Source organism: Bombus fervidus, chromosome 4 (assembly GCF_041682495.2).
Source record: "Bombus fervidus isolate BK054 chromosome 4, iyBomFerv1, whole genome shotgun sequence".
NCBI classification, from domain to species: domain Eukaryota; kingdom Metazoa; phylum Arthropoda; class Insecta; order Hymenoptera; family Apidae; genus Bombus; species Bombus fervidus.
The window spans coordinates 14,920,445-14,944,151 of record NC_091520.1 but is presented as its reverse complement, the minus strand read 5'-3'; the positions used below and the strand labels follow the sequence as shown (position 1 = coordinate 14,944,151).

The 23,707-nt window shown below is 28.8% G+C and overlaps 9 protein-coding genes across 16 annotated transcripts; 6 read left to right on the top strand and 3 right to left on the bottom strand.

Moving 5' to 3' along the window:
• Positions 1–10: 10 nt before the first annotated feature.
• LOC139986324 (O-glucosyltransferase rumi homolog) lies at positions 11–1,772 on the bottom strand. The gene is made up of 6 exons (XM_072001557.1): positions 1,564–1,772; positions 1,324–1,495; positions 1,057–1,258; positions 692–970; positions 393–625; positions 11–316 (listed from the first exon to the last, which is right to left on the bottom strand). Exons 1-6 carry the CDS (start codon positions 1,694–1,696, stop codon positions 112–114), a joined length of 1,224 nt encoding a protein of 407 aa, XP_071857658.1. The 5' UTR covers positions 1,697–1,772; the 3' UTR covers positions 11–111.
• A 172-nt stretch (positions 1,773–1,944) lies between these two features.
• On the bottom strand, positions 1,945–2,986 carry Rpl30 (ribosomal protein L30). The gene is made up of 4 exons (XM_072001573.1): positions 2,866–2,986; positions 2,731–2,776; positions 2,323–2,468; positions 1,945–2,154 (listed from the first exon to the last, which is right to left on the bottom strand). Exons 2-4 carry the CDS (start codon positions 2,749–2,751, stop codon positions 1,977–1,979), a joined length of 345 nt encoding a protein of 114 aa, XP_071857674.1. The 5' UTR covers positions 2,752–2,776; positions 2,866–2,986; the 3' UTR covers positions 1,945–1,976.
• A 669-nt stretch (positions 2,987–3,655) lies between these two features.
• On the top strand, positions 3,656–6,163 carry Mpi (mannose phosphate isomerase). Of its 6 annotated transcripts, none has more exons than XM_072001560.1 (7): positions 3,656–3,673; positions 3,875–4,013; positions 4,357–4,687; positions 4,796–5,111; positions 5,178–5,345; positions 5,433–5,635; positions 5,700–6,163. In XM_072001560.1, the coding sequence occupies exons 3-7, from the start codon at positions 4,370–4,372 to the stop codon at positions 5,904–5,906; spliced, it is 1,212 nt and encodes a 403-aa protein (XP_071857661.1). In that variant the 5' UTR covers positions 3,656–3,673; positions 3,875–4,013; positions 4,357–4,369; the 3' UTR covers positions 5,907–6,163. The 6 variants fall into 6 exon arrangements, with proteins under 6 accessions (XP_071857661.1, XP_071857660.1, XP_071857663.1 ...); XM_072001563.1 differs by lacking the exons at positions 3,656–3,673; positions 3,875–4,013 and adding an exon at positions 4,053–4,264 and having other exon boundaries at positions 5,700–5,951; positions 6,121–6,163; XM_072001559.1 differs by lacking the exon at positions 3,656–3,673 and having other exon boundaries at positions 3,784–4,013.
• Positions 6,164–6,390: 227 nt separating this feature from the next.
• Tfiifbeta (transcription factor TFIIFbeta) lies at positions 6,391–9,180 on the bottom strand. Of its 2 annotated transcripts, XM_072001567.1 has the most exons (7): positions 8,201–9,180; positions 7,979–8,130; positions 7,820–7,909; positions 7,622–7,746; positions 7,399–7,542; positions 7,136–7,299; positions 6,391–7,036 (listed from the first exon to the last, which is right to left on the bottom strand). In XM_072001567.1, the coding sequence occupies exons 1-6, from the start codon at positions 8,347–8,349 to the stop codon at positions 7,144–7,146; spliced, it is 816 nt and encodes a 271-aa protein (XP_071857668.1). In that variant the 5' UTR covers positions 8,350–9,180; the 3' UTR covers positions 6,391–7,036; positions 7,136–7,143. The 2 variants fall into 2 exon arrangements, with proteins under 2 accessions (XP_071857668.1, XP_071857666.1); XM_072001565.1 differs by having other exon boundaries at positions 6,391–7,299; positions 8,201–9,179.
• Positions 9,181–9,807: 627 nt separating this feature from the next.
• LOC139986282 (glucose-fructose oxidoreductase domain-containing protein 1) lies at positions 9,808–11,918 on the top strand. 2 transcript variants are annotated; one of them, XM_072001504.1, is made up of 3 exons: positions 9,808–10,165; positions 10,244–10,761; positions 10,833–11,918. In XM_072001504.1, the coding sequence occupies exons 2-3, from the start codon at positions 10,275–10,277 to the stop codon at positions 11,504–11,506; spliced, it is 1,161 nt and encodes a 386-aa protein (XP_071857605.1). In that variant the 5' UTR covers positions 9,808–10,165; positions 10,244–10,274; the 3' UTR covers positions 11,507–11,918. The 2 variants fall into 2 exon arrangements, with proteins under 2 accessions (XP_071857605.1, XP_071857604.1); XM_072001503.1 differs by having other exon boundaries at positions 10,240–10,761.
• Positions 11,919–12,983: 1,065 nt separating this feature from the next.
• LOC139986280 (FAD synthase) lies at positions 12,984–18,937 on the top strand. Its single transcript, XM_072001499.1, has 6 exons — positions 12,984–13,120; positions 16,037–16,196; positions 16,546–16,798; positions 17,042–17,477; positions 17,588–17,729; positions 18,121–18,937. Exons 2-6 carry the CDS (start codon positions 16,047–16,049, stop codon positions 18,544–18,546), a joined length of 1,407 nt encoding a protein of 468 aa, XP_071857600.1. The 5' UTR covers positions 12,984–13,120; positions 16,037–16,046; the 3' UTR covers positions 18,547–18,937.
• On the top strand, positions 13,764–15,731 carry LOC139986296 (uncharacterized). Its single transcript, XM_072001522.1, has 3 exons — positions 13,764–13,830; positions 15,151–15,276; positions 15,436–15,731. The coding sequence occupies exons 2-3, from the start codon at positions 15,157–15,159 to the stop codon at positions 15,646–15,648; spliced, it is 333 nt and encodes a 110-aa protein (XP_071857623.1). The 5' UTR covers positions 13,764–13,830; positions 15,151–15,156; the 3' UTR covers positions 15,649–15,731.
• Positions 13,860–15,096, top strand: LOC139986598 (tRNA (guanine(37)-N(1))-methyltransferase). Its single transcript, XM_072002038.1, has 2 exons — positions 13,860–15,017; positions 15,079–15,096. Exons 1-2 carry the CDS (start codon positions 13,860–13,862, stop codon positions 15,094–15,096), a joined length of 1,176 nt encoding a protein of 391 aa, XP_071858139.1.
• Positions 18,938–19,498: 561 nt separating the features above from the next.
• Positions 19,499–23,502, top strand: Uvop (ultraviolet-sensitive opsin). The gene is made up of 5 exons (XM_072001505.1): positions 19,499–19,760; positions 20,425–20,640; positions 21,336–21,717; positions 22,799–22,983; positions 23,175–23,502. The coding sequence occupies exons 1-5, from the start codon at positions 19,537–19,539 to the stop codon at positions 23,281–23,283; spliced, it is 1,116 nt and encodes a 371-aa protein (XP_071857606.1). The 5' UTR covers positions 19,499–19,536; the 3' UTR covers positions 23,284–23,502.
• Positions 23,503–23,707: the final 205 nt, after the last annotated feature.

Below are 23,707 nucleotides of genomic sequence, written 5' to 3'. Positions count from 1 at the left end.
ATAAAATATCTGATCATTACCAAATTATTTTTATTAGTTAATACTTTACATCAAAGTATAAAAATTTTAATAAAAAAATATATAAAGTAATCTATATTAAACAAAATTTTATTAAGTCCTTTTCTTCCCCTCCACTTTAATTAAGCTTTTATCTAAGGTAGTTTTATATGTTAAAAGTTTTGAATATTTGTTAAGAAGGTTTTTCCAAGATTGTGTGACATCAGATAACTTTAAATTATTCCATATAAAATTTCTTCCGCGATCTGCAATCTTTTTTGACATTTCGTCATTATCTATTGCAAACTGTATTAATTCTCTGTAAATGCATATAAAAATATTAATATTATATAAAAGTCGTTATTGTCAGCAATGAAAAGTAAATAGCAACATACTCTAATACTGTTTGATTAGCATCCTTAGAAACAGGAATATAGTGTATCCAAGGTATCATTGCGTTATAATAAAATTCAGTCCACTCATCTCCAACATGAAATACTAAGGACCGACACAAAAATAAATGTTTATGTCTAAATGATGCTGCAACACCTCGATAATTGAATAAGTACTTGTATTTACAATGAGCTTCCAGAGAAACTTCAGAAGCAGGAGGTGCATATAATGTATCCTACAATAACATACAAAATTATTTTATTCATATAATTATATAAAGATAAAAGTTAAAAATTATTACTTCATTAGATTTCCACGCTTGATTTTTTGTATATTGAGCATCTACTAAGTTTGGTTTCTTGCGACTTAATAATATTAAATTATCACGTTCTGAACTTGTTCTGGAACCCCGAAAGAATGCTTTATTTTCTTTTTCCTCCCACAATGTGTTTTTACTAGCTTTATCTAAAGATACACGGTGTTCATCCCATCTTCCAAGGCCACGGGGATACAAAGAAATTGCAGGTCCACCTTCCCAAAACGCCCATGCTGGATATGTAATATCATAGTATTCTGCAGTCTAGAAATATATTTCACAACACTCAAAATTTTTCATTAATAAAATATAAAAGTTCTAAATAAATTTAAAAAATAAATTTTGTTTACCTTACTAAACGAAAAAATAGGTAATGGACCTCCAAAATGTTTACTTGATTGAGGATAATCTCTTACATTTATAACTAAATCCATATCTGTTAATCCAGGAGCAAGTTTTAAAAGAAAATGTTCTATTCCAGAACATCTTGAAGGAAACATACAATCCTTTTGCCTATACAATTTTCCTTGTATTATTTGATAAACAGTTCCTCTATAAAAAATATAATTTTTACTTTAGAAAATATTTATTATGTAATGTACAATTATCATACCTACCTGGTTTTTGCAACATTTATTAAATCCTTACTTATACCTTTCTTCTTGAAAGGTTTTAAATCATTTATAATAATATCTTTATAACAGCCATTGTTAGTATTATTACAAATTTTATAATTCTTTTGTGCTTCTTCAATTGCATTATAATACTTAATATATTGCTTATTTAAATCTATTAAAAGAAAAAATTGATGAAAAAGGTATTAAACAAAATTCATCAAACATTCTGTACATAAATACCTTTCTTATAAATATTATCCTCCTTTTTTTCAATACAATCTTCCGGATTATCAATAGGACAATATTGCTCTTCACAGTAAACTACACAAAAAATGGTTATTAAAAAAATATAGCTTAATACTAACGTGTTCATTATTAGAAAGCGGCATGACAATTTTTGAATAAAATATAAATAATGATGCTTAAAAGCATCTGGTTGAGACTAGTGACATCTACAAGAATCAGAACTTACATACTATTACATGACATCCACGTATTAATAAAACATAATTCTTAATCCAAATTTTAAAAGTTTCTTAATATTAACTTTAATAACATCAATTTTCAATCATAATGGAAATTAAAGGGCAGGGAAATGAAAATAGACGAATACAATATATATTTTATTAAAATTTTATTAAATAAAAATATATTTATGGTTGTTCACCAGTAGGCATAGATTTTATAATATCAGAATTTCCAGGGTCAGTAATAGAAAGAGTACATACACGGAAGTATTTTCCACATGCAGTACCTAATTCTATATTATTCCCTATATAGTGATGCACACCTGTCTTTGCCAACATAGCATAGTACTCTATCTCTGATTTCCTGTTAAACAAACAAAATAAACACTTATAACTTTTATGTTAAAATAAATATAGGATGTCTCTGCACTTACAAGCAGAGACGTGAGACTACTCCGTAGGACTCCCACTATGAGCATATAAAGCAATATTGCTCTGTAATTATTGAAGGAGTACTACATCTCAGTCTCACCTTAGAGGTGCAGCATTATTCGCTATGATGACCAATTTTGCTTTCCCTTGCCGAAGGGACTTCAAGGTTTGCTTGTAACCCAAGACATATTTCCCTGATTTCATAACCAGTGCCAATCTGGAGTTGATACCCTCCTGGGACTTTTTCTGTTAACAAATAGGCACAAATATATATTTAATAGAATCATAACCTCTATAAAACATGAATACTATTAAAAAATTTCTTGCCTATATTAAAGAAGAATTCGTTGGATCAAAATGATATAAAAGCAAACTAATAAATTTACTTTTTGTACCTATGCGTTATTATATTATATTTTAATTATACTAATATTTTGAAATAAAAAATAATTTTAACATGTGCTTCGAAAATTGAACAGTACACGTGTGCTATTGAGAAAATATTTACCTGTTTCTTTTGGGCCACCATATTTACTATTTAATGAAAGCTAATGCTGGAACAAATATTTAGATATATTTAGAGAAAATTTTGTTGTATATTTTTTATGTATTATTATAAAATATTCAAATATTTTTGCACTACCTTCCCAGCACGCTTAATGCCACAGAACACGATATACGTGAAAGAGGTTGAGGTTGAAAATTTTACAGCGCACTTGAAGCAGTTACCAATTACCACGAAATATAAATTATATAGAGTGGTGTTTCCATTGCATAATATTTTGTTGCTTTATATTCATTTCCATGTATAATATTAAATCTGGTAATATGTATAATTAATATATGTTTTGCAGTAAAAGATTAGAAAAGTATATAAATATATAATTATAATATACTATAAAAGTATAATTATAGGAAAAATATCGGAAAAATATAATAGAAATGTAGCGAACTAAATTAGATAAATTTTAATTTGCAAAATTATAGAATTATTTATTATTATTATTATTAACAATTGCTAACTCGATTCACACTTTCTTCGTTTTATTTTATTAAATTAGTTATTTGTGAACATTATAACAACCTTACAAATGCACTCTCTATAGTTATGAACTTTCGTATCTTTATTTAAAATGTAATGAATAATCATAAACAGTTTAATTTATTTTATTAATAAATTAAGTATATTATTATATTAATAAACTAACTATAACTTTAAAAATCTCAAAGAAAATATATTTCAATAGAAAATATTTTACTGTAAGAGAACAATGTAATCAATACAGAACGCATAACGTAACAAAATGAAAATTGCAATGAGTATTTTCCAGTAAATATGATAACAGAGAAATGCAAATGAAATATTGCAGGTATTATCAAGTATCAAATGTTATCGCGGGTGGGGTTCCTCATATGACTTGAATCTTCTCTATAAACAAATATACATACGAGTTAATACTATTACATTTTGTATACACTTACAAACCCGCGGTTTTTCCTTTTATAAATTTTGCACTCATATGCAATTTTTTAATAATAATCTGTTTATCATAAGCTATTTTTAATCATATATACATCTTATTAGACTATCTCTAATGAATCTTTCTATGTGTCTATTATAAAATTAATCGTTTATATCTTTAATTTTCCAGTTTAAACATATAAAATTCGCGGAAGATTCGCACTGGACATGCGAGATTAGCGTCTCGGTTTCCCTGACGACCAGGGCAGAGTGGGAAAAGCTCGTTCTGCTCGCGATTAAAGTTTGGACAGCACTTATCAAAAGAAGTGGTAATATTGTATTTACGTGTCATCTTTTTATCAGGCTTAGTTTGTACAGATGGTGTCAAATAATTGACGTCTTGACGTTGTCCGCGCTCTATTGTTTCTATGTAATACTACGTGGAGTTATAAACATATGCTTTCGTTTAAAATACAATATTATTACATATTTTAACAGAAAATATATGTGATAATATTATTAAAGAAATATAAATTGGAAAAAGAAAAAGAATTTTTACTTGACAATATTTTTTATTAACGTACTATCTGTAACAAATTTAATATAACGTGAAGGATGTATGAAAATTTTTTGTAAAAGCTATAGGCAATGAATTTCTATTTTATGTTTCAGAAATATCTTTGGAATGGAGCTTAAATGTAAAGTACAAACTTACGACTGGGGAAGATATGGTATTGATAGTATTGTTGCAACCTTAATAAAATCTTCTAATTCAGATTTTGTACTGGATGAAAAGAGACCATATGCTGAACTATGGATAGGTACTCATCCCAATGGACCTTCATATATGAAAGATTTAAATATATCTTTGGAAGAATACATAAAACAGAATACTAATGTGTTAGGAAATGATGCTCAAAAACTATTTGGTCAACACTTACCATTTCTTTTTAAAGTGTTATCTGTGAATAAAGCATTATCTATCCAAGCGCATCCAGATAAGGTATATATAATAATATATACATGTACATATATAAGTATTATCATACTAGTATATACTATATAAGTACATATACAATTACTAAATTTTAAATATCATATTTCAATACAGGAAAAAGCAAGAAAACTGAATCAACAACATCCCACTATTTACAAAGATGCAAATCATAAACCAGAACTTGCAATAGCATTAACGCCTTTTGAGGCTCTTTGTGGTTTCCGTCCAATCAGAGAGATACAAGAGTTTTTAAAAATTTTACCTGAATTACGTGCTGTAATAGGAGAAGATAAAGTACTTAAATTTATGACAACAGGTGAAGCAGACAATACAGAATCTTTGAAAACATGTTTTCATAGTCTCATGACTTGTGATCCTGGATTAATTGCATTGCAACTTAGAAAATTACTTGACAGACTATCTAATTTGGGTAATTTTTGTTATTTAAAATATTTATAATTACTTCTTCATAAATAAAATTGGTGATTTCCTTTAGATGAATCATTAAGACAAACTTTACATGCTAGTTTACTGGAAAGACTGTATTCAGATTATCCAGGAGATGTAGGATGTTTTGGCATTTATTTTTTTAATTTTATAACTATGCAGCCTGGTGAGGCTATATATCTTGGACCAAATGAACCACATGCATATCTTTCTGGTGGTCAGCATTCTACGTTATGTTTTATATTATGTTATCTTTAAAATTTAAGATGATTTGCATAAACATAATTTGAAACCATATTTATAGATTGTGTGGAATGTATGGCATGTTCTGATAATGTGGTGCGTGCAGGATTGACTCCTAAACTAAAAGATGTGCCAACATTAGTTGAAATGTTGAGGTACATTTGTGAACCAATTTCTGCAAAAAGATTTCAACCTTCTCGGGAGGACGAATGTACCGAAGTATTTCGTCCACCTGTAGTAGATTTTGCTGTTGCTAAAATAACAGTAAGTCCCTCTATACAAGATTATCCATCAATTATTAAATGTATAAAAAGTATTATTTTTTTAGATTCCTCCTGGAAGAGCTTCGTATAATATAATTCCAAGAAGTACAGCGAGCGTTTTAATAATTATAAATGGAAAGGGTGAAATTTCACCGTCGAAGATTCTTTATCGGGGTTCAGTTGTATTTATTCCAGCAGATGAAAAAGTTGGAATTAAAGTTTTATGTGGATGTCATCCAATGTTGATGTTTCAAGCCTTTGTTAATGTTTGAAGAGAATTATCAAATGCTTAGAAAGAAATGTGATGAAAGAAAACGGTAAATTTGCACGCACAAAGTATTAATGCACTTTTGGATGCTTCTTAGTTGAAAACTAAAACTGTTGATCTTCAAATTTTATCAGTAGTTACAGAACAGTCAAAAGATTTAAAAAATTATTGAACATTGTTCTCAATATCATTCTTCTTAATAGAAATATGTTTTTCAGAGTAAAGCATTCCATAGTTTATATTAAATGCTAGAAAATAGAGTTAATGTCTGAATATGATGCTTTCATTGCTATACTATGAGTGCATAAAACTAGGGACATCTTTATTGGAAGCATTTATTATTTATAATTCCTGCCGTGATATGTATTATAATGCATTTTAACTATTAAGTGATATTTTTCGGATTAAGTACTATTTTTATAGATAAAGAAAATTATTACCTCACTTTTTTCGAATTGAAGAAAGGTATACCAATTGATACAGTAACATAGCTAAATATTATTTTTTTATTTTAAAGCACATATTTTATAATTACATTATTTACAACAATATAGTAAATATAACTTTACTATTTATTCCAATAACAGAAGGCCATGTGCAATCAACTCTAGTCAGTTCAAGTCAACTAGTATTTTCTTATCCTTATTACATACATAAGTTCGTTTTGATTGCATACTATGTAAAATACACACATTTAAACAACTAAACCATAAGTGAAATCAGCATTTAATAATTATCATTCTATAATGCCTTATTTATGGAAAAAAATATTTGTTCGTACTTATCATAAATGAAACGATAATAATTAACTATATTATTTTTTAAATATTTTAATGTTCGTATACAATATGTTATCTTTTATGTACAATTTTAGAAATATTTATAAATCTTGTAACAATTACTTATTTAAATAATGCAATGCATTTTTCTTGTATAAAGTATAAATATACGCTCTATAAATTTACAATTTTCTCCTGTTGTAATAAAAAGATTGTAATATTTATTAAAACATGGTTGATTCAATTTTCGACTATTTACATTAAAAAAATAAACGAACAATTAATTTGATATATAGTCTTAAATATGTAATCCCCTATATTGATACAATGGAATAAAGTCATTGTAAATATACATCTAAAAAAATTTGTTCAAATATTGTTAATTTCGCACAGCCTCAGATGTCAAGTAGTGTAAAATACTTTATTTTAAATTTTATTCTAATACATTAAATACCTTTAACTTCAATCGTCATCTGACTCATCAGCTTTTTTCTGACTGCCTTCGGATTTCTCTTCCTCTTTATAATGCCGGTATTCTGGTTTTAATTCCCACATATTTCTATGAGGGTTTTTTAGATTATAATTACAAACTTCATTCAATATTTCCTTTAAATACACCTAATAGAATAAAATAAATGAATAAGTAATTAATATTGATACTGTTACCTATAAATATATATTAATATATTCATGTAATAATATTTAAAAAATATTTACAATTGGTTGCCTTGTAATCTTTACGAGATCTCTTATATTATAATATTGATGTTTTTCAAATGCAGCAAATAACATGTCCAATACCGCATCTTTATCATCTCTCATCTTTTTACCTTCTGCCTTCTTCTTCTCTGCATATTCAATCTATAAAATAATTGATAACAAAGATTGTTTACATAATACATATACAAATACACTCTAAATGCTTCATTAAAGTACTTACGTTGTGCTTGTGATCAGAAACAGGTTTGAAATTCTGGACTACCCTATCTAATTGCTGAACTTGTCTTTGTGGTACAGAAGCTCTTTTAATACTTTGTAATTTTAATTTCATGTAACAATTATCAGCTAAAAATAATACACATAAATATGTAAATTATACAGAGCTTAAAGTATTTGAAATATTTTAAGATATTTTTACCATATGGACGACATTCTAATTTTTGTACAATCCTTCCTTCCATATATAGTTTTTCAGTTTCAGGAACTATAGAATCTGAACTACTTGAAGCTGTCAAAAATATGAATTTATCAACCACATTGATACACATATCTTAAATAATTCTTTGCAATAACTTACGTGTAACATGAGAGAATACACCTAACATTTGTTTCGTTACTGTTGTAACATCTAATCTATGTTGTTTTGGAATTTCTTCTTCTCCAGGTTCTTTTAAAGCTAGCACTGCTTCTGACAATCTAAGTGATACTTCTGCTTTCTGACCAGGATTTCTAATAACACATATAAGATTTAACATATTTGTGAAAGTGAGATTTTGAAATACTATTACTGGAAACATACTTAGTTATCTTTAATTTCCCAACTTCTATATTGCCAGGTGCTTTCTCCCATTTATTTGCTATGTATTTAGGTACTTTGACAAGCCACACGCCTCTTCCAGCATTACTTAAATCTAATTCTTTTTCTGTATGTGACACATTTGTAGACATGATTTCCTTTTTGATGGGATTGTTATATCAAGAATAAAGTACTGTATTGTGAAATAAATAAAATTGTATTTACACAATATCTTGATATTTATAAAATGTACAGTAACACGTTTTAATTACTCTAATTCCTCAATAAACTAAGAAACTAAATGATTATTCGATTTAGAAATACAATGATGGTTACTCCTCTTGTTTTGCCCTTACACGATTCGATTGTTGTAAGATACAAATGCATATAGTGTAAACTGGCTATGAACAGGCAACAATTACAAGGCAGCTCCGTCTAGCGGCTAAGCAGTGGTATTAACAAGTAATAAACCTTTTTAACTGCTAAATGGTGTCGCCATGTCCAAAATCGTAGGAATTCGAAGTAGATGCGAGAGAGGACGTGCAGAACAGAAGGTGAAAATATTTATTTCGTCCATGACTAGGATTGCACACACACGTTTCTCTCACCATATGCAGGAGAAAGAAATGTGCGTATAGTTCGGCAATAATTTGTGGAGCGTATTTTTGGCTGAATTTCTCCTATGTTCATTTTACCACATCCCTTTTCATTTCTACCGTGAATGGTGGTCATGGATGGCCGTGATATCTTCACCACGGGTCACGCATATCATATAAAATACAGAGTATCAATTGACACACGTTCGGTTTTCCTATTCTCGAGGACTTTTGTATAGGCTATCCTATACCTTCTTTGTAATTTTATAGGAAAATTTAGTTCCATTGGTTTCAATTAAAACCACTACTGTACTGAATTGATAACGTTGCATGCGATACGAAAATGATATGGGGGATTAGATAACTCCCAAAACAGGGAGTTCTTCAAGTTGAAGTTCTTCAATTTCTTCAAGTTGATCCAAAATTTTCATTTTCATGCCCAAAGTCATAGATCTTCTCTTTCTTTGTGTTATTGAATGTTCGTTAAACATTCTTGGATTAAAATTACAATATAAATTATAAATTCTAATAGTATAATAAACATGTTGCTTACTTACTGTGTATTGAATAATATACCGTTGTTAAAATCGACTGATTCTAATGTCTGAATGTTTAAATACAATATTACTTTATCGATGTTTTCTTATGTAAGTAAACATATGATGACTATCATAACTTAATGTACTTTTATTCTTATCTCATACAGTATTAACGCGTTTCAATATCACCGAATAAGTTACTATATACATTTGTTACTTTTAAATCTTCTAAGAAAATATATTTTCTGGCCGCGTAAATTAAGATCGTACATAAAATCTACCGCCTAAAAAAGTGCCGCGTAAATTGAGGGACAGGTGTATGTCAGTATGCTATCATGCACGGTGCCACACATGTACAAAATGCTTCATACATCTGTCGCTATGTTGATCTTTTTTGGCTTCATTTGGCAAACGCTTTCCTCTAGCGAATATCCAAGCCTGTTTATATGATTTAACGGGTTTAACAGTGACGGTATCATTGTATCTAATAAAATTTAACAATATTATAAATATTCGTTTGCTATGTAATTATATGTAACTATACAACAACTGTATTGTATGTAACTATACAAGTGAATTTTCTTTAATAATTTAATACCGAACGATTATATCTATCATTTACAGTAATGCAATTTGTATTTTCGCTCTCATCTAGATAAAATTTTTTTAACAATAAAATTTGTAAATTGAACATAGCTACATGAAATACCAACCTTAAAGTACGAAACATACAGTGTGATGTGTGTTTGCATTTTGTTGTAATGGTTGTCAAATTTCTTGTATATGCTAAATTAAGAAATAAAAGATATTATCAAGAAATAACACCTCAAAAAGTTAATAAAGCTACTTTAAAATTACAGTCGAGACCATTAAATATTCTTATTATTACTATTTAATAAAATTTAAGTTAGAAAGACATACAGAGGAGATTAACAATACAGCATGACATTACCTGGGATTGGAGTCTTTGGTACAGGAAGTATTGTTAGAATAATTATTCCCTTTCTAAGAGAGAAAGGCTTTAGAATTGAAGCTATATGGGGACGTACACTAGCAGAAGTGTCAGAAGTTGCAACAGATCTTGAAATACCATTTCATACTAGTCGAATTGATGATGTACTCCTCAGGAAGGATGTTGATTTGATTTTTATCATGTGCTCTCCTAGCTTACACGCACAAATTGCGGTAAAAGCATTAGGGATAGGAAAACATGTTGTGTGTGATAAACCTGCAGGTTTAAGTCAAAGTGAATCATTAAAAATGGTGCGAGCTGCACAATATTATCCTTCTTTAATAAGTATTGTTAATCATAGTTTAAGATTTTTACCAGCATTTGTTCACATGAAGAAAGCTTTAGAAGAAGGATATTTAAATGGTCCTGTAAATGTAATAGAAGTTAGAGTACATATGGGCAGTTTATTACACAATGGTTAGAATATTATATTTTGTATATCAAATTATTAAAATATTTGTAAAATACAGTTTTCTTTCTTATTATAGGATACGATTGGTTGTGTGATGATACAATGGGAGGAGGAATTTTAGCCTTAGTTGGAAGTCATGTAATCGATCTAATTTTTCATTTAATTGGTCAACGTGCTTCAAGAGTACATGCTGTAGTCAGGACTTTCACGCAAACTACAAAACATATAAATGGAATTAGACACGTTACATCACCAGATTTCTGTAGTTTCCAAATGGAATTAAGTGGTGGCACATTGGTAACAGCAACATTGAGTAATCATTTACAAGGGCAGCTTTCTCAAGAAGTATTAATATGTGGAGGTGGTAATCATCTTCTTGCACGTGGTGGAGATTTGCATGGTTGTCGTAATGGACAAGAAGAAATATTGTATCATGATACAGATGATTTACAAGATATATCATTTCCCATTGCTGACTCTATTCCAAGACCATACATCAAAGGATTAAGAAAAATGATCACTGCACTAAGAGAAGCTTTCCAATCTGTTGAAGATAAAAAGGGTTGGATAAAAGAACCAGTATTTTCTGCATCATCTTTTGAAGATGGTTTATATGTACAAGCAGTTATTGATGCGTTAAGACAGAGTAATAAACGAAGAGAATGGGTAAAAGTTAATATTTTAACAGAAGAACCAGACCCAAATCCTCTATTAAGTGCAGCTGTTAGAGCTACAGCTATATCAATATAAAGTGGACATTATCTCAAAATTCTAAAATTAAGTGAAGACTTTTGACACTCAAAAAATCATAAGTTTACTCATGAGTTAACTTATTACTTTATAAATGTATAGTATTACTATTTACAAGGCAGCTCGAAAAATAATTTAAACTAAATTATTGGACTATAAATTTTAATTAAACATCTTATTTAGTACAAAAATTTAAAATATATTTTATAGTGTAAATATGTGCATGACTATGTACAGTATATTTTGAAAATGTTATAGTATTGTTTGTACTTCAGTAGAGATATCTAACTTATGAATAATATTTATTAAGAACTATGTGTAAATCATAACAATATTTATTTATATATTAACGAAAATATTTATATTTGCATAATTAAGCAATATAGAGAAATAAATTTTATTGTAAATAACAGTTTCTCATTTTTAGTAATTTATTGTATTTTTTCATTGCTTATTTTATATTTTATACAATGTGATACATTATGTATGATTAAATTATAAATATATGTAATTTGTAATACAATTATGATTTTTATAAATTTTAATCATTACCTTTTATATATTTATAATATTTATAATATACATATAATTTATATGCAAATTATATGTATGTATATGCAAGATAAAAGCACAGATCGCTCAAAATCGTCGGTCACACAATTATGTATTAACAGATGCAATTTTTAAATAATTTTGAATTAGCTCACTCTACATACGATCGTATACATGTAAAATAGTTATATATACATATTTGTAAATTTAATACGAAGAAGTAACTAAATAATTCTATTTACTATTTCTATTACTCAATAGAATATAAATTTAATCACTGACTAAATTCAGCTTGCTTTTCTTTAATAGAATACGCTCAATTTTGTGAGTAATTAGATGTAAAATTATGCACGTGTATATGCTAATTATATGCTAATTCTAATAATAACTTTAAACTTCGTATATATTTCAAATCTCTTCAAATGTAAATTTAATTTATGTATATAAAAACGAATCTTTCATAGACCAATTATTTAATTTCATTTAATTGTACACACATACATTTATTATTTATATTTGATAAATTATTGTGACTAATAAAAATAAAAAATATATATATATTAGCATAAACATACATATATAACATATGCTGTTAGCAAAGAGTAGGGATTATCCTATTCTTTGCTATTAATACAATGACAATTTAATAACATTAATAGGATACATATATATATTGTTATGTAAAATTATTTAAAAAATTCATCACATAGAATCAAATACAAAATTAATATACCTATTTGTAAATTTTTAATCTTAAAATTGGTGCAATTCCCTAAAAAATATTTGAAAATTAATCAATTAATTTTATTTCCTTTAATTATAATTACATCAATTTCTTATTTTTTAATTAAAATTACAATTTATAATTGCTATAAAATTTATAAGTATATTTAATGTAAATATATTTTCTATTTTTATAAGCCATATGTATATTTTCACATATTATTTGATTCACGTATTGTGCAAATAAAACGTGTAATTGATAACCTCATTTAATGAATGGAATATATTTTTATTTAATTCAAAATACAGTAACTCCACAAGTCAAACAGAGACGTAAAGGTAAATAACAACTTTTTAAAATAATACTTTTATTATTTATATAAAAAATAAATGGTTTTCTACGTTTTCATAAATTATTATAAAATATGTGTTTATCTGATCTTATCCTTTGTAAAGGCAATTATTTACGTGTATAAATACATTGGTATTTTAAAATAATGTAAGCTTATAGAGATAAATTTAAAACTTAATAATATAAAAACGTTGTAAATCTTATAATAATCTTATAATAATCGAATAGTTTATTTAATGTTACTATTTTTATATTTACTCTAATTGATTGTCTCGGATAATGATAGTAATATTTTAGTTTATTGGAATTTTGTATTGTGAAAAAGTTATTTCTATAAAGCATTGTATTATTATATTTATTCATCCCTTATTTAAAAAATCAAAATATTTATATTGTTACTATACATATAGCATAGGTGAAAAACATATGCTATTATAAATAATTATGATAGTGGAAATATATATATAGCAAAATATTTATACATTTTAATAGTTGTCATTATAGTTAGTTGTATTCGATTTTTGGATATATTGATACTTTATTTATATTGCTCTGTATTTTTGGAATATATAAGATAAAGATTAAAACAAATGGGGTAATTAGAAATTCTTTGTAGGACATCATAATATGGTGAGATTACGTATAGTCATATAAATGATTAAACGTCAGTATTTAGCTACATTAGTCAAACAATACAGTTGGATACAATATTGTTTTTATTCTAAAATGTCTTCTTTGCTGGTTCCTCTGGAATCAGTACGAGGAATGAAATGTTTGGACCGTACTGCATTTACAACCACTGTGGAATTACCATTTTTAAAAACTCGTGGTGTAGCACTATCAAAAGTAATACCTATTGTAAAAAAGTATCTGTTTAAAGTAAGAAACTTTAAACCAGTTCAAAGTGCAGATAATGAAACTATTATATATTTGGATCCCAAGTTAATAAAAACAATTGAAGAGTTTGTAGAAAGTGAAAAGAATCAGTTATTAGGAATGTATGAACAGTTTGGAACAACAAAAATAACTTTAAAATATGATAACTGGCAATCCTATCAGATATTAAGGAGTATTTTACCTGAGGAAATTGAGGTTCCAACTTCATATAGCATAGTTGGCCATATTTTGCATTTAAATCTGCGTGATGCACATTTACCATACAAAGCTATTATTGGCCAAGTTTATCTTGATACAGTTCCAAATGTTCAAACTGTTTTGAACAAAATAGATATCATTGATACAACTTTTAGAAATTTTACTATGGAAATTCTTGCAGGCGATAAAAATACTATTACAACATTAAAAGAGAATGGCCATACGTATGAATTAGATTTTTCTAAGGTTTATTGGAATCCTCGATTAAGTACAGAACATCAAAATGTAGTTAAATATATGAAACCTAATGATGTTTTATATGATGTATTTGCTGGAGTTGGACCATTTGCTATTCCTGCTGCTCATAAAGGAATTAAAGTATTTGCGAATGATTTAAATCCAGAATCTTATAAATGGCTACAGAAAAATATCATCATTAATAAAGTTAAAAAAAATATACAATCTTTTAATATAGATGGTAGAGATTTTTTAAAAACCATTTTTAAGGCTGATATTTTAAACAGGCGAGCTACTAGTAAAGTTGGTATGGAACATATAGTAATGAATTTACCAGCACTTGCTGTTGAATTCTTGGATGTATTTTTTGATTCATTTAGTGAAAATGAAATTAAGCAAATTTGTTGTTGTCCACCAACTGTTCACTTATATTGTTTTATAAAAACAAATAAAGGAGAAGATGCTTGTAAACTGGGACAATTATTGGTAGAACAGAAACTTGGTTGTACATTGAGTCCTGATTCTTTAATTGATTTACATTTTGTCAGAAATGTATCTTTAAACAAAGATATGATACGTGTATCATTTTTATTAACTGAAAATATATTAAAAGGCGAGGCGCCAGCAATGAAGAAATTAAAGATGGAAAATAATTTTGATGTACTTGCAAGTGATAATATTACAGAGAATAATGGGAAAGAACAAAGGATTCCAAAAAAAGCAAACAAAGAAAAATGTGTTTAAAGTAGCAACAGTTCGTGGTGATAGGCTGAAGGTGAAAGCACAAAAAGTGTTAACTAATTTAAAAAAGGTAAGTGAATTCTTAGAAAAAATATAAATCATAATATATTTAAATATTGCTAATGAACTACACACACACACACACACACATATATATATATACTTTATGGACAAATATATATATATAATAATATACAGTTTATTATATGAGTTTTCTTCATTTTAATAGTTGGATTTGAAAAAGAATAAAGTAAATAAAGTAAATAAGGATAAAGCAGCACAAATTGATAAACAACTTGAAGAATTACGTAAGGAAGTATATCAGTCCAAACCAAAAATAAAAGTAACTAAAGCAAAGCAGAGTGAAAGGAAGAAAATGCAGAATACAGTGCCAATACAAACTGATGCAACAACTTCCTTGGTGGAGAAAATGCAAATTTGATAAACATACAACTTAGTTGAACATACATATTTAGAACATTCATGTAATATAATGTACTTCATTAATAAAACTGCTCAATAATATTTGTTTGTTTTATACATTGTAGCAAAATTATTGTACATAATATATTATGTAAGATTTTATTGAATAATTTTGTATCAAATAAAAATAATTGAAAATACAAATGTAGTAGTCTAATAGCTTATTTCTTATTACCCAATTTTTATCTCGCTTATCTAAGTATAAATATGTAAAGGAGTGTTATAGCATACTGAAATTTTGTTTATTTAATGATAACAATTTTTGTCTTAATACTAAAAGGAGAACTTCTAAAATCTAGTCGATATTCTTCACAGTTACTTACGTGAATGTATTTTAATGTGCACAGGAAACTATTCATGATGGAGAGTGTCTGTACTGCTGGTTTGATTATAATAGGAGATGAAATTCTACGTGGCCAAATTATAGATACAAATACATCATATCTGGCAAAAAGATTACATGCTTGTGGTATTAAACTTCAAAAAATAACAGTGATTCCTGATGTTGTGTGTATTACTTTACTAGAATCTTTGTATTAAATTTTAGCTATAGTTATTTAGTTGGTTAATTATTTATTATATTTAATTGTCACTTTAAAAATGCTAAAGCATTATAGTTCAATATATTTTGTTTATTTTATTTTCAACTATAATAAAATTAGAAAAGTAATGAATTTTCATTTTATATTTTTTCTATTAAAATATTGAATGTATATTAGTAATAAGATATTAAAATATAGATAATAATAATTTAATTAGTAATAATAAATTTTTGTAAATATGTATTGTGTACATATATCTATATTTTTATTAAAATCTAAATTCTCACTACGTGTAATGTAGCCTTTTGTCTTAGGTAGATGAAATTGCAAAGACCGTACTTGAAGCTTCAGAAGAATATTCTGTCGTATTTACATCTGGTGGTGTTGGACCTACACATGATGATGTAACATACGAAGCAGTAGCCAAAGGTTTAGGATTGAAATTTGAACAAAATGGGGAATTAGTTGATATTTGTTTAAATCTGTTTCCTAACAATAATGATAAAGAAACTCAACGTCTTACTATTGTACCAACACCCTGTGAGCTTATTCATATTTATTCACCAAGTGAGTAAATTCTGTCTAACATAAAAAAATTCTTATGTTATCATCCAAAACAGTAATTAACAAAAAATAATGTTTTTAAATCATTGCAAATATCAAAAAAATTATATTGATCATACGTTAATATATTACATTGTGCTAATTTGTACTATACTTTATGTATTATTCTTGCATTATGCTTTATTTATATATAAATAAAATAACAGAATGTGATTAATAAAATTAATTATATAAAATCATTTTCAGAAAAATATGCTATCATAAAGGCAAAGAATGTATACATGCTGCCAGGTTCTCCAACATATTTTGAGATAGCTGTTGATGTAATCATACCTCAATTAAAAGGAGATACTCCTTTACACTTTGAAGAAATAGATATTAATTTAAATGAATTATCAATAGTAAGAATTTTGGATGAACATGCAGAATATTGGAAAGATAAAGTTAATATTGGTAGTTATCCACAAAGAACACCTGAATGTTTTACAAGAATTACATTAGAGGGAAGAAAAGAAGACGTTCTGGAAGCAAAAGGAAAACTTTTATACTCGTTACCAATACAAAAAATTAGAAATCTAAAAAATGGATTTAGTTATTATCATGCAAAAACTGTACTTGAAGATACTGAAAATGAAGTACATATAAAATATGCCGTGGATATTTTACAACAGTGTTATAAGACGTGAGTATTATAGACTAAGTATTTAATAATGTGATGTACATTGAAAAAAAAGTGTCTATAAGTAAAAGTAAATTTAACATATTCTTATCTCATACACATACATTTTTAAGATATAAGCCAGAAGAAGTTTTTGTAAGCTTTAATGGAGGGAAGGATTGCACAGTAGTTTTACATCTAGCTGCCTGTATTGCAAAATTACAAAATATGTCGTCATTATTGTGCTTATATGTAACAGCAGAACCATTTCCAGAAGTAAGTTTAAATTAGAAATTATTAAATATGATCCTAACTTATTTAAGAATAAGATCATATTATTGAAAGTAAAGATCTAGATTTCCACAAGATTCAAATTAGATTCTAATTCAGTCATAGATAGAAGCAAAAAATATTAAATTCTTATATTCTACCAGACCTTGGCTTTCGAGAAAATCGAGTATGGAATTTCGTCAAGTACGTGATTTTCTCGAAAACGAAGCCTTGTATATGTTATTATTTCTTTAAAAATTATATAGGTTTCTAAAAAATGATTTTGTAATCATAAATCTATAGAAAATATTTTAAACTTCACAATTATATATTCTTACATACCTTTAGTATACATATATATTTTGCAATAATCTAAAACATATTTAAATATTTTAAGGTGGATTCGTTTGTAGAAAGAGCAGCTCAATACTATGGTTTAGAGCTAATAAAGAAGAAATGTCCTTTGCGAGATGCATTATGTTCATTATTAAATGAAAAAACAAATTTAAAAGCAAGCCTTATGGGAATGAGGAGAGGTGATCCTGGTACACAAAATTTAGAGGTCTTTAAGCCAACTGACTCAACTTGGCCAAATCTAATTCGCGTAAATCCGATCTTGAAGTGGTCGTATGATCAAGTGTGGAAATTTTTGTTGAAGCACAATGTACCTTATTGTCCATTATATGATGAAGGATATACGAGTTTAGGTACAAAATCAACAACAGTACCGAATCCACGATTAAAAGATCCTGACAATCCATCATCGTATCTTCCAGCATATACTTTAACTGATGAGTCTGCAGAAAGACAAGGCAGAGTATAGCTATAAAACACGTAGAAAAGCATACACAATTTTACAGTATTTTTGTAAACTTTATGTAGCTTGAAAGGTTATTGTAACTTATTTTAAAAAGACAAACTATCTTTATATCTGGTATAATATAAAGTATTTTAATCTATTAGGACTTTTTATTATATGATTTTAGAAGTGTACAATTTACAAATGAGTATTTAATGTTTTTAATTGTGATCTTTTAATTGCGACACAGCATAATATTTGTACAAAAGTATTAAAATGAATAAATATGTAATTAAATTAATTTAAGATCATTTAACTATAATCATTATATGCTTGATAAAAATGTATTAGTACATACACGCATAAATTTAGGGAATAAAGTGGTTTTAAGGAATAAATTTTAAATCACGAAGAACTGATCTTATTATTTCTAATTAAATCTCCGTCCTAAATCAAGAAAAAGAAATCCATCTTCTTAGGCTTTCGTTTATTCGTTTAAATGGGATAGTAACTTACGGGACACTATAAAATAAGGAAAAAATTTTTTGATTTACTAAATCTCTTATGAAGATAATATAACACCACAAGTGCGCCAAAAGACCGATAAAAATCATCTCAAGCCATCTGAAATAATAAAGAGATTTCCAAAGAACGTATACGAGAGTGATACGAAACGGAGGAGATAGTAAGCTCATAATTCGCTAAAAGAAAAAAAAAAGGGGGAGAGGGCAAAGGCACGATATAAAACGAATAACGTGTTAAGTTCAAAGGAGCATCCACCTATGATAAAATCGAAATTTCGATTGACGATTAGTATGACTAACTTCTATGACGTCGACACACATTCCTGCTGACCCAGAGCAACTAGGGGATAATCCCCGGCTGATCCTCATACGAAGCCAGCAAAGCCAACGGGTTAAGGTTTCGTCGATTCGAGGGGGTAGAAGAAATGGTATAAAACTGCTGTCTGATCAACGGTATCAAGGAGAGGGGCTGGCAGACGGAGTGACCAACATGTCCAACGACACTATTCATTGGGAGGCAAGATACCTACCAGCAGGACCACCACGTTTGCTGGGATGGAATGTTCCTGCCGAAGAATTAGTCCATATACCGGAACATTGGCTGGTCCAACCCGAGCCGAACCCCTCCCTTCATTATCTATTAGCCCTCTTGTATATCCTTTTTACTTTCCTTGCTTTACTTGGCAATGGCTTGGTAATATGGATATTTTGCGCGTAAGTTATTTTCTTTGTCAATAAGACTCATCGCCTCATCGTTATTGTTCTTCTATCATATAACATTTCTTGCCATCGTTACGGTAAAAACATCTAATTATCTAAATATCTAATTATAAAAATCTTATAATATCGCACATGTATTTCATAAGTAGATTACAGATTTTTATGCAATTTCATATTTTTATTAACGATAACTAGAGAAATGGTATCTGTTTATTTCTCTCGTCAAGTGTTATAACAAATACTCCACCTTGAGAATACTTTTTATATTTTTGCATATTATGTTCATTTTGTATATTTCTGTATCCTCAAATATCTCACAAACGGATAAAAATCCATAATTTATTCAGAAGTGTCGCGGTTGAAAATAAGTCAATGTTATGTTAGAAGAGCATGAAAAATGTCAAGTCGAGGGGAAATTTCAAGGGTTGAAAACAAAAGAAGTTACGAAGTTCATTCACATTTGACCATTGTTTCCCAGAGTTTAATCTTTTTAGCAACGTTGTAAATGATACGTAGTTTTGTAAGCTTGCAAATAGTTCTTCGTCTTTCTTGAAAAGCTTGTTCGAGCTGTGTCGCTTTTGAAATACACGCGCGATATTATTTATAATACTGCGATGCGTGAAAATGCGTAAATTAAATCGAGTCTCGTTTTTTCAAGTGCCAAATCATTAAGGACGCCTTCGAACATGTTCGTTGTGAATCTAGCGATTTGCGATTTCTTTATGATGATCAAGACGCCTATCTTCATATACAATTCCTTTAACACTGGTTTTGCTCTGGGACATTTAGGATGTCAAATATTCGCGGTCATCGGCTCCCTAAGCGGAATCGGGGCCGCGATAACGAATGCAGCTATAGCATACGACAGATATAGGTATGTTTCTTCATTTACTTTTAGACGAACAAAATTTGACTGACAAACTTGCTAATGTACGTTAGTTCTATACTGTATACAATTTCATAAGAGAACAAAGAAGTTAGTTAGAAGCTAACAGTGTAAGCATTATTTCTAGACTTTCGACGCTTCTAAAAAGTTTCATATAAGAGAAAAAAAGGAAACTTAGGTGGTGAATTGTTTTGTCTACTAAACGCTATAACGAGTATTATACTTTGAGTATTTTATAAACTTTTGCATATTACGTGCGTTTGTTTCTATTACATAAATTATATATATTTAGCTTTTAGGATGCTCATGACGCTAATAGGAAATATTACGATCCATAAAATTACAATTGAACCTACAGCAAAAGAGACCTAGGAATAAAAAAAGTTATCAAGGTTTTACAGTAATTGCGTAGAAAAGTAATTATTTACAGCCTTGATCAACGTATGTTTTATAAATTACCGTATGCTATGTGACTTCTGCACCAACCCATAACTGTATACATTCCGATTATTCCATACGTTCGTACGAGAATAATCTTATTTTCCATCTCCACCGTTGAACGTTAATTTCCCAATATTTGACACAAATTAGTTAGTTAGAAGATATTACACGTTTGAAGAGAACGACTTCGAGCGTCCTTTTATTCTATTCTGAAATAAATAAATACAAAATTTTCTTTCTAGTACAATTGCAAGACCGTTGGATGGCAAGCTATCTCGTGGACAAGTGATTTTGTTTATCGTCTTAATTTGGACGTACACCATACCATGGGCGTTGATGCCTGTAATGGGAGTATGGGGACGTTTCGTACCGGAAGGCTTCCTTACCAGTTGCTCTTTCGACTATTTGACCGACACTAATGAAATACGAACATTTGTTGCTGTCATATTTACTTTCTCCTACTGCATTCCAATGATGCTTATAATTTACTACTATTCTCAAATTGTTAGCCACGTCGTAAATCACGAGAAAGCGCTTCGAGAACAGGCAAAGAAGATGAACGTGGACAGTTTACGGAGTAACGCGAACACAAATTCTCAAAGCGCCGAGATACGTATAGCAAAGGTATTTAAATAAAGGCATTACGTTGTTCCTCTTTTATTAGCACGTTAACTGCCACGCGAATTTTATGTATTTTGCCCTGAGAGTTTACGTTGTGTTTTTCAATTTTTGCGAAATATTATTATCGTATTTGCACGGTTTTTACTCACAGCGTTATCTAAATTATTCACGATTGTTTACTCCGTGAAGTCTATCTTGCTTTAATTATTCTAAAAAGTTTAGTTACGTGGGTGACACCGATGACCATCGTGGCAGTCAACGTGTCGAACGATATTGCTACAATGTTTATACTCTCTGCCAATTACGTCTGTCAGATATGACATTTTTTTAATAACTTCCTTCGATGCTTTCAACAATTTCAGTTCAGTTCTTTTAACAATTTCGTTGTGACTAGGATTAATCGATCATGGTTGCTGTAAAATTCCATCAAAATAGTTAAATGTTATATGACCATATTACGTAATTGGTTTATAACATAATCGATAGATTCGATGCGACGTGAAACGTAGAAGAAGGAAAAGAGGATTATATTATCACGCGAGGTTTGACTGTCTGAATGAAAAATAACAGGTAGCGGAGACTATGAGCGAACTCCTGTTGTATGAATTCTGATTAATCTAAACTGTTTGTCCCCCGGGGAGCTCAGGGGAATTTTATTGTATCCATTCGAAAAAATATCCTGGAAACAAAATTTCTTCTTTCCTTACTTAAATGGCTTAAACGTACGTATGTACGTAATATGACATACGACGAAAGAAACAATAGAGAAAAGCGAAGACAAGAAAGAGGAAAGGGGACTAGGAAGAGCAAACGTGGTTTTGTTTCATCAATTTTGCAAATCCATAGCGATCGTCCTATTATATACCAATGATCGATATTGATCATATTTAAGAACAAATTCAGAGGAAATATCTTCGTGTTTGAACTATAGTAAACAATCGCTTTGACGAAATAATAGTTACTTTCTGTTTGTTTAGCTGTGTCGTAGACGTTAGGGGGTCGTAACTATTGCTATTTTAATTTTGTACAAACTATACTCGCTTAACGTTTAGTGTATCCGGTTAATTTATGTGTTTGTCCGAAGGCTGCCATTACGATTTGCTTTCTATACGTCCTCTCGTGGACTCCGTATGGCGTGATGGCAATGATCGGTGCGTTTGGCAATAAAGCACTGTTAACACCTGGTGTCACGATGATACCTGCGTGCACATGCAAAGGTGTTGCTTGTTTGGACCCATACGTATACGCTATAAGCCATCCGAGATACAGGTAAACTTTTTTTAGAAACTATGAAAGTAAATATTTCAGATCTAGATATTAACTATAATATAAATTATAATTCATCGATCTTATAATTCTTTTTATACATCTTCTTTTCTAATCTTCCCTCGGTGATTTATTATATTATATTATGTCTCGATGTTAGCTGAAATAAAATATATTCTTTACTGTTTGAATAGATTGGAACTGCAAAAACGACTACCGTGGCTGGAGCTACAAGAGAAGCCGATATCCGACTCGCAAAGCACCACAACCGAGACAGTAAACACACCACCGGCCTCGAGTTAAGTTTCCATCGAGACTCCTCTTCTTCGAGAACAAAAAATAGCAATGTATTCGGCCCTTGCTCGATACTTTGTTCCCACCCTGTTGAACATACGCGGTTCTTGTATAGCGAAAGCAATAAAGTAATTTCCTTGCATAAGTAATAATCGTTCTCAATGTAATTTACATATACGAATGTACATACATATTATATTATATACGCATACATATATGTATATATATTTCTTTTTTCGCAAAAGAAAATGAAAAAAAAAAAGATATAAACTGAGATGGTTTAAAAATGAACAATAAGACGAATAAATAAATTGAAGTAAGGATAGGGATTACGGATTTCTTGTTACGAGCAGAATTTTCACGTTGGTGTTGGTATATGATTAATAAAAAAATACTCCTAAGTAAGGAACAAAAACTGACAAATTACAACTTT

Coding starts and splice junctions, on each gene's coding strand:
- Rpl30 (XM_072001573.1), bottom strand. CDS start 2,751: ATGGTGGCCCAAAAGAAACAG. Junction 2,469..2,730: donor TGGTGGCCCAAAAGAAACAG/GTAAATATTTTC, acceptor ATTTGTTAACAG/AAAAAGTCCCAGGAGGGTAT. Junction 2,155..2,322: donor AATAATGCTGCACCTCTAAG/GTGAGACTGAGA, acceptor TTTGTTTAACAG/GAAATCAGAGATAGAGTACT.
- LOC139986280 (XM_072001499.1), top strand. CDS start 16,047: ATGATGGAGAGTGTCTGTACTGCTGGTTTGATTATAATAGGAGATGAA. Junction 16,197..16,545: donor TAACAGTGATTCCTGATGTT/GTGTGTATTACT, acceptor CTTTTGTCTTAG/GTAGATGAAATTGCAAAGAC. Junction 17,730..18,120: donor CAGCAGAACCATTTCCAGAA/GTAAGTTTAAAT, acceptor AAATATTTTAAG/GTGGATTCGTTTGTAGAAAG.
- LOC139986296 (XM_072001522.1), top strand. CDS start 15,157: ATGGGAAAGAACAAAGGATTCCAAAAAAAGCAAACAAAGAAAAATGTG. Junction 15,277..15,435: donor TGTTAACTAATTTAAAAAAG/GTAAGTGAATTC, acceptor TCATTTTAATAG/TTGGATTTGAAAAAGAATAA.
- Mpi (XM_072001560.1), top strand. CDS start 4,370: ATGGAGCTTAAATGTAAAGTACAAACTTACGACTGGGGAAGATATGGT. Junction 5,112..5,177: donor TGACAGACTATCTAATTTGG/GTAATTTTTGTT, acceptor GATTTCCTTTAG/ATGAATCATTAAGACAAACT. Junction 5,636..5,699: donor TTGCTGTTGCTAAAATAACA/GTAAGTCCCTCT, acceptor TTATTTTTTTAG/ATTCCTCCTGGAAGAGCTTC.
- LOC139986598 (XM_072002038.1), top strand. CDS start 13,860: ATGTCTTCTTTGCTGGTTCCTCTGGAATCAGTACGAGGAATGAAATGT.
- Tfiifbeta (XM_072001567.1), bottom strand. CDS start 8,349: ATGTCTACAAATGTGTCACATACAGAAAAAGAATTAGATTTAAGTAAT. Junction 7,747..7,819: donor ATTAGAATGTCGTCCATATG/GTAAAAATATCT, acceptor TATTATTTTTAG/CTGATAATTGTTACATGAAA. Junction 7,543..7,621: donor TTTCTGATCACAAGCACAAC/GTAAGTACTTTA, acceptor ATTATTTTATAG/ATTGAATATGCAGAGAAGAA.
- LOC139986282 (XM_072001504.1), top strand. CDS start 10,275: ATGACATTACCTGGGATTGGAGTCTTTGGTACAGGAAGTATTGTTAGA. Junction 10,762..10,832: donor GGGCAGTTTATTACACAATG/GTTAGAATATTA, acceptor TTCTTATTATAG/GATACGATTGGTTGTGTGAT.
- Uvop (XM_072001505.1), top strand. CDS start 19,537: ATGTCCAACGACACTATTCATTGGGAGGCAAGATACCTACCAGCAGGA. Junction 20,641..21,335: donor ATAGCATACGACAGATATAG/GTATGTTTCTTC, acceptor TTTTCTTTCTAG/TACAATTGCAAGACCGTTGG. Junction 21,718..22,798: donor CCGAGATACGTATAGCAAAG/GTATTTAAATAA, acceptor GTTTGTCCGAAG/GCTGCCATTACGATTTGCTT.
- LOC139986324 (XM_072001557.1), bottom strand. CDS start 1,696: ATGAACACGTTAGTATTAAGCTATATTTTTTTAATAACCATTTTTTGT. Junction 1,259..1,323: donor ATAAATGTTGCAAAAACCAG/GTAGGTATGATA, acceptor TATTTTTTATAG/AGGAACTGTTTATCAAATAA. Junction 317..392: donor GCTAATCAAACAGTATTAGA/GTATGTTGCTAT, acceptor ATGCATTTACAG/AGAATTAATACAGTTTGCAA.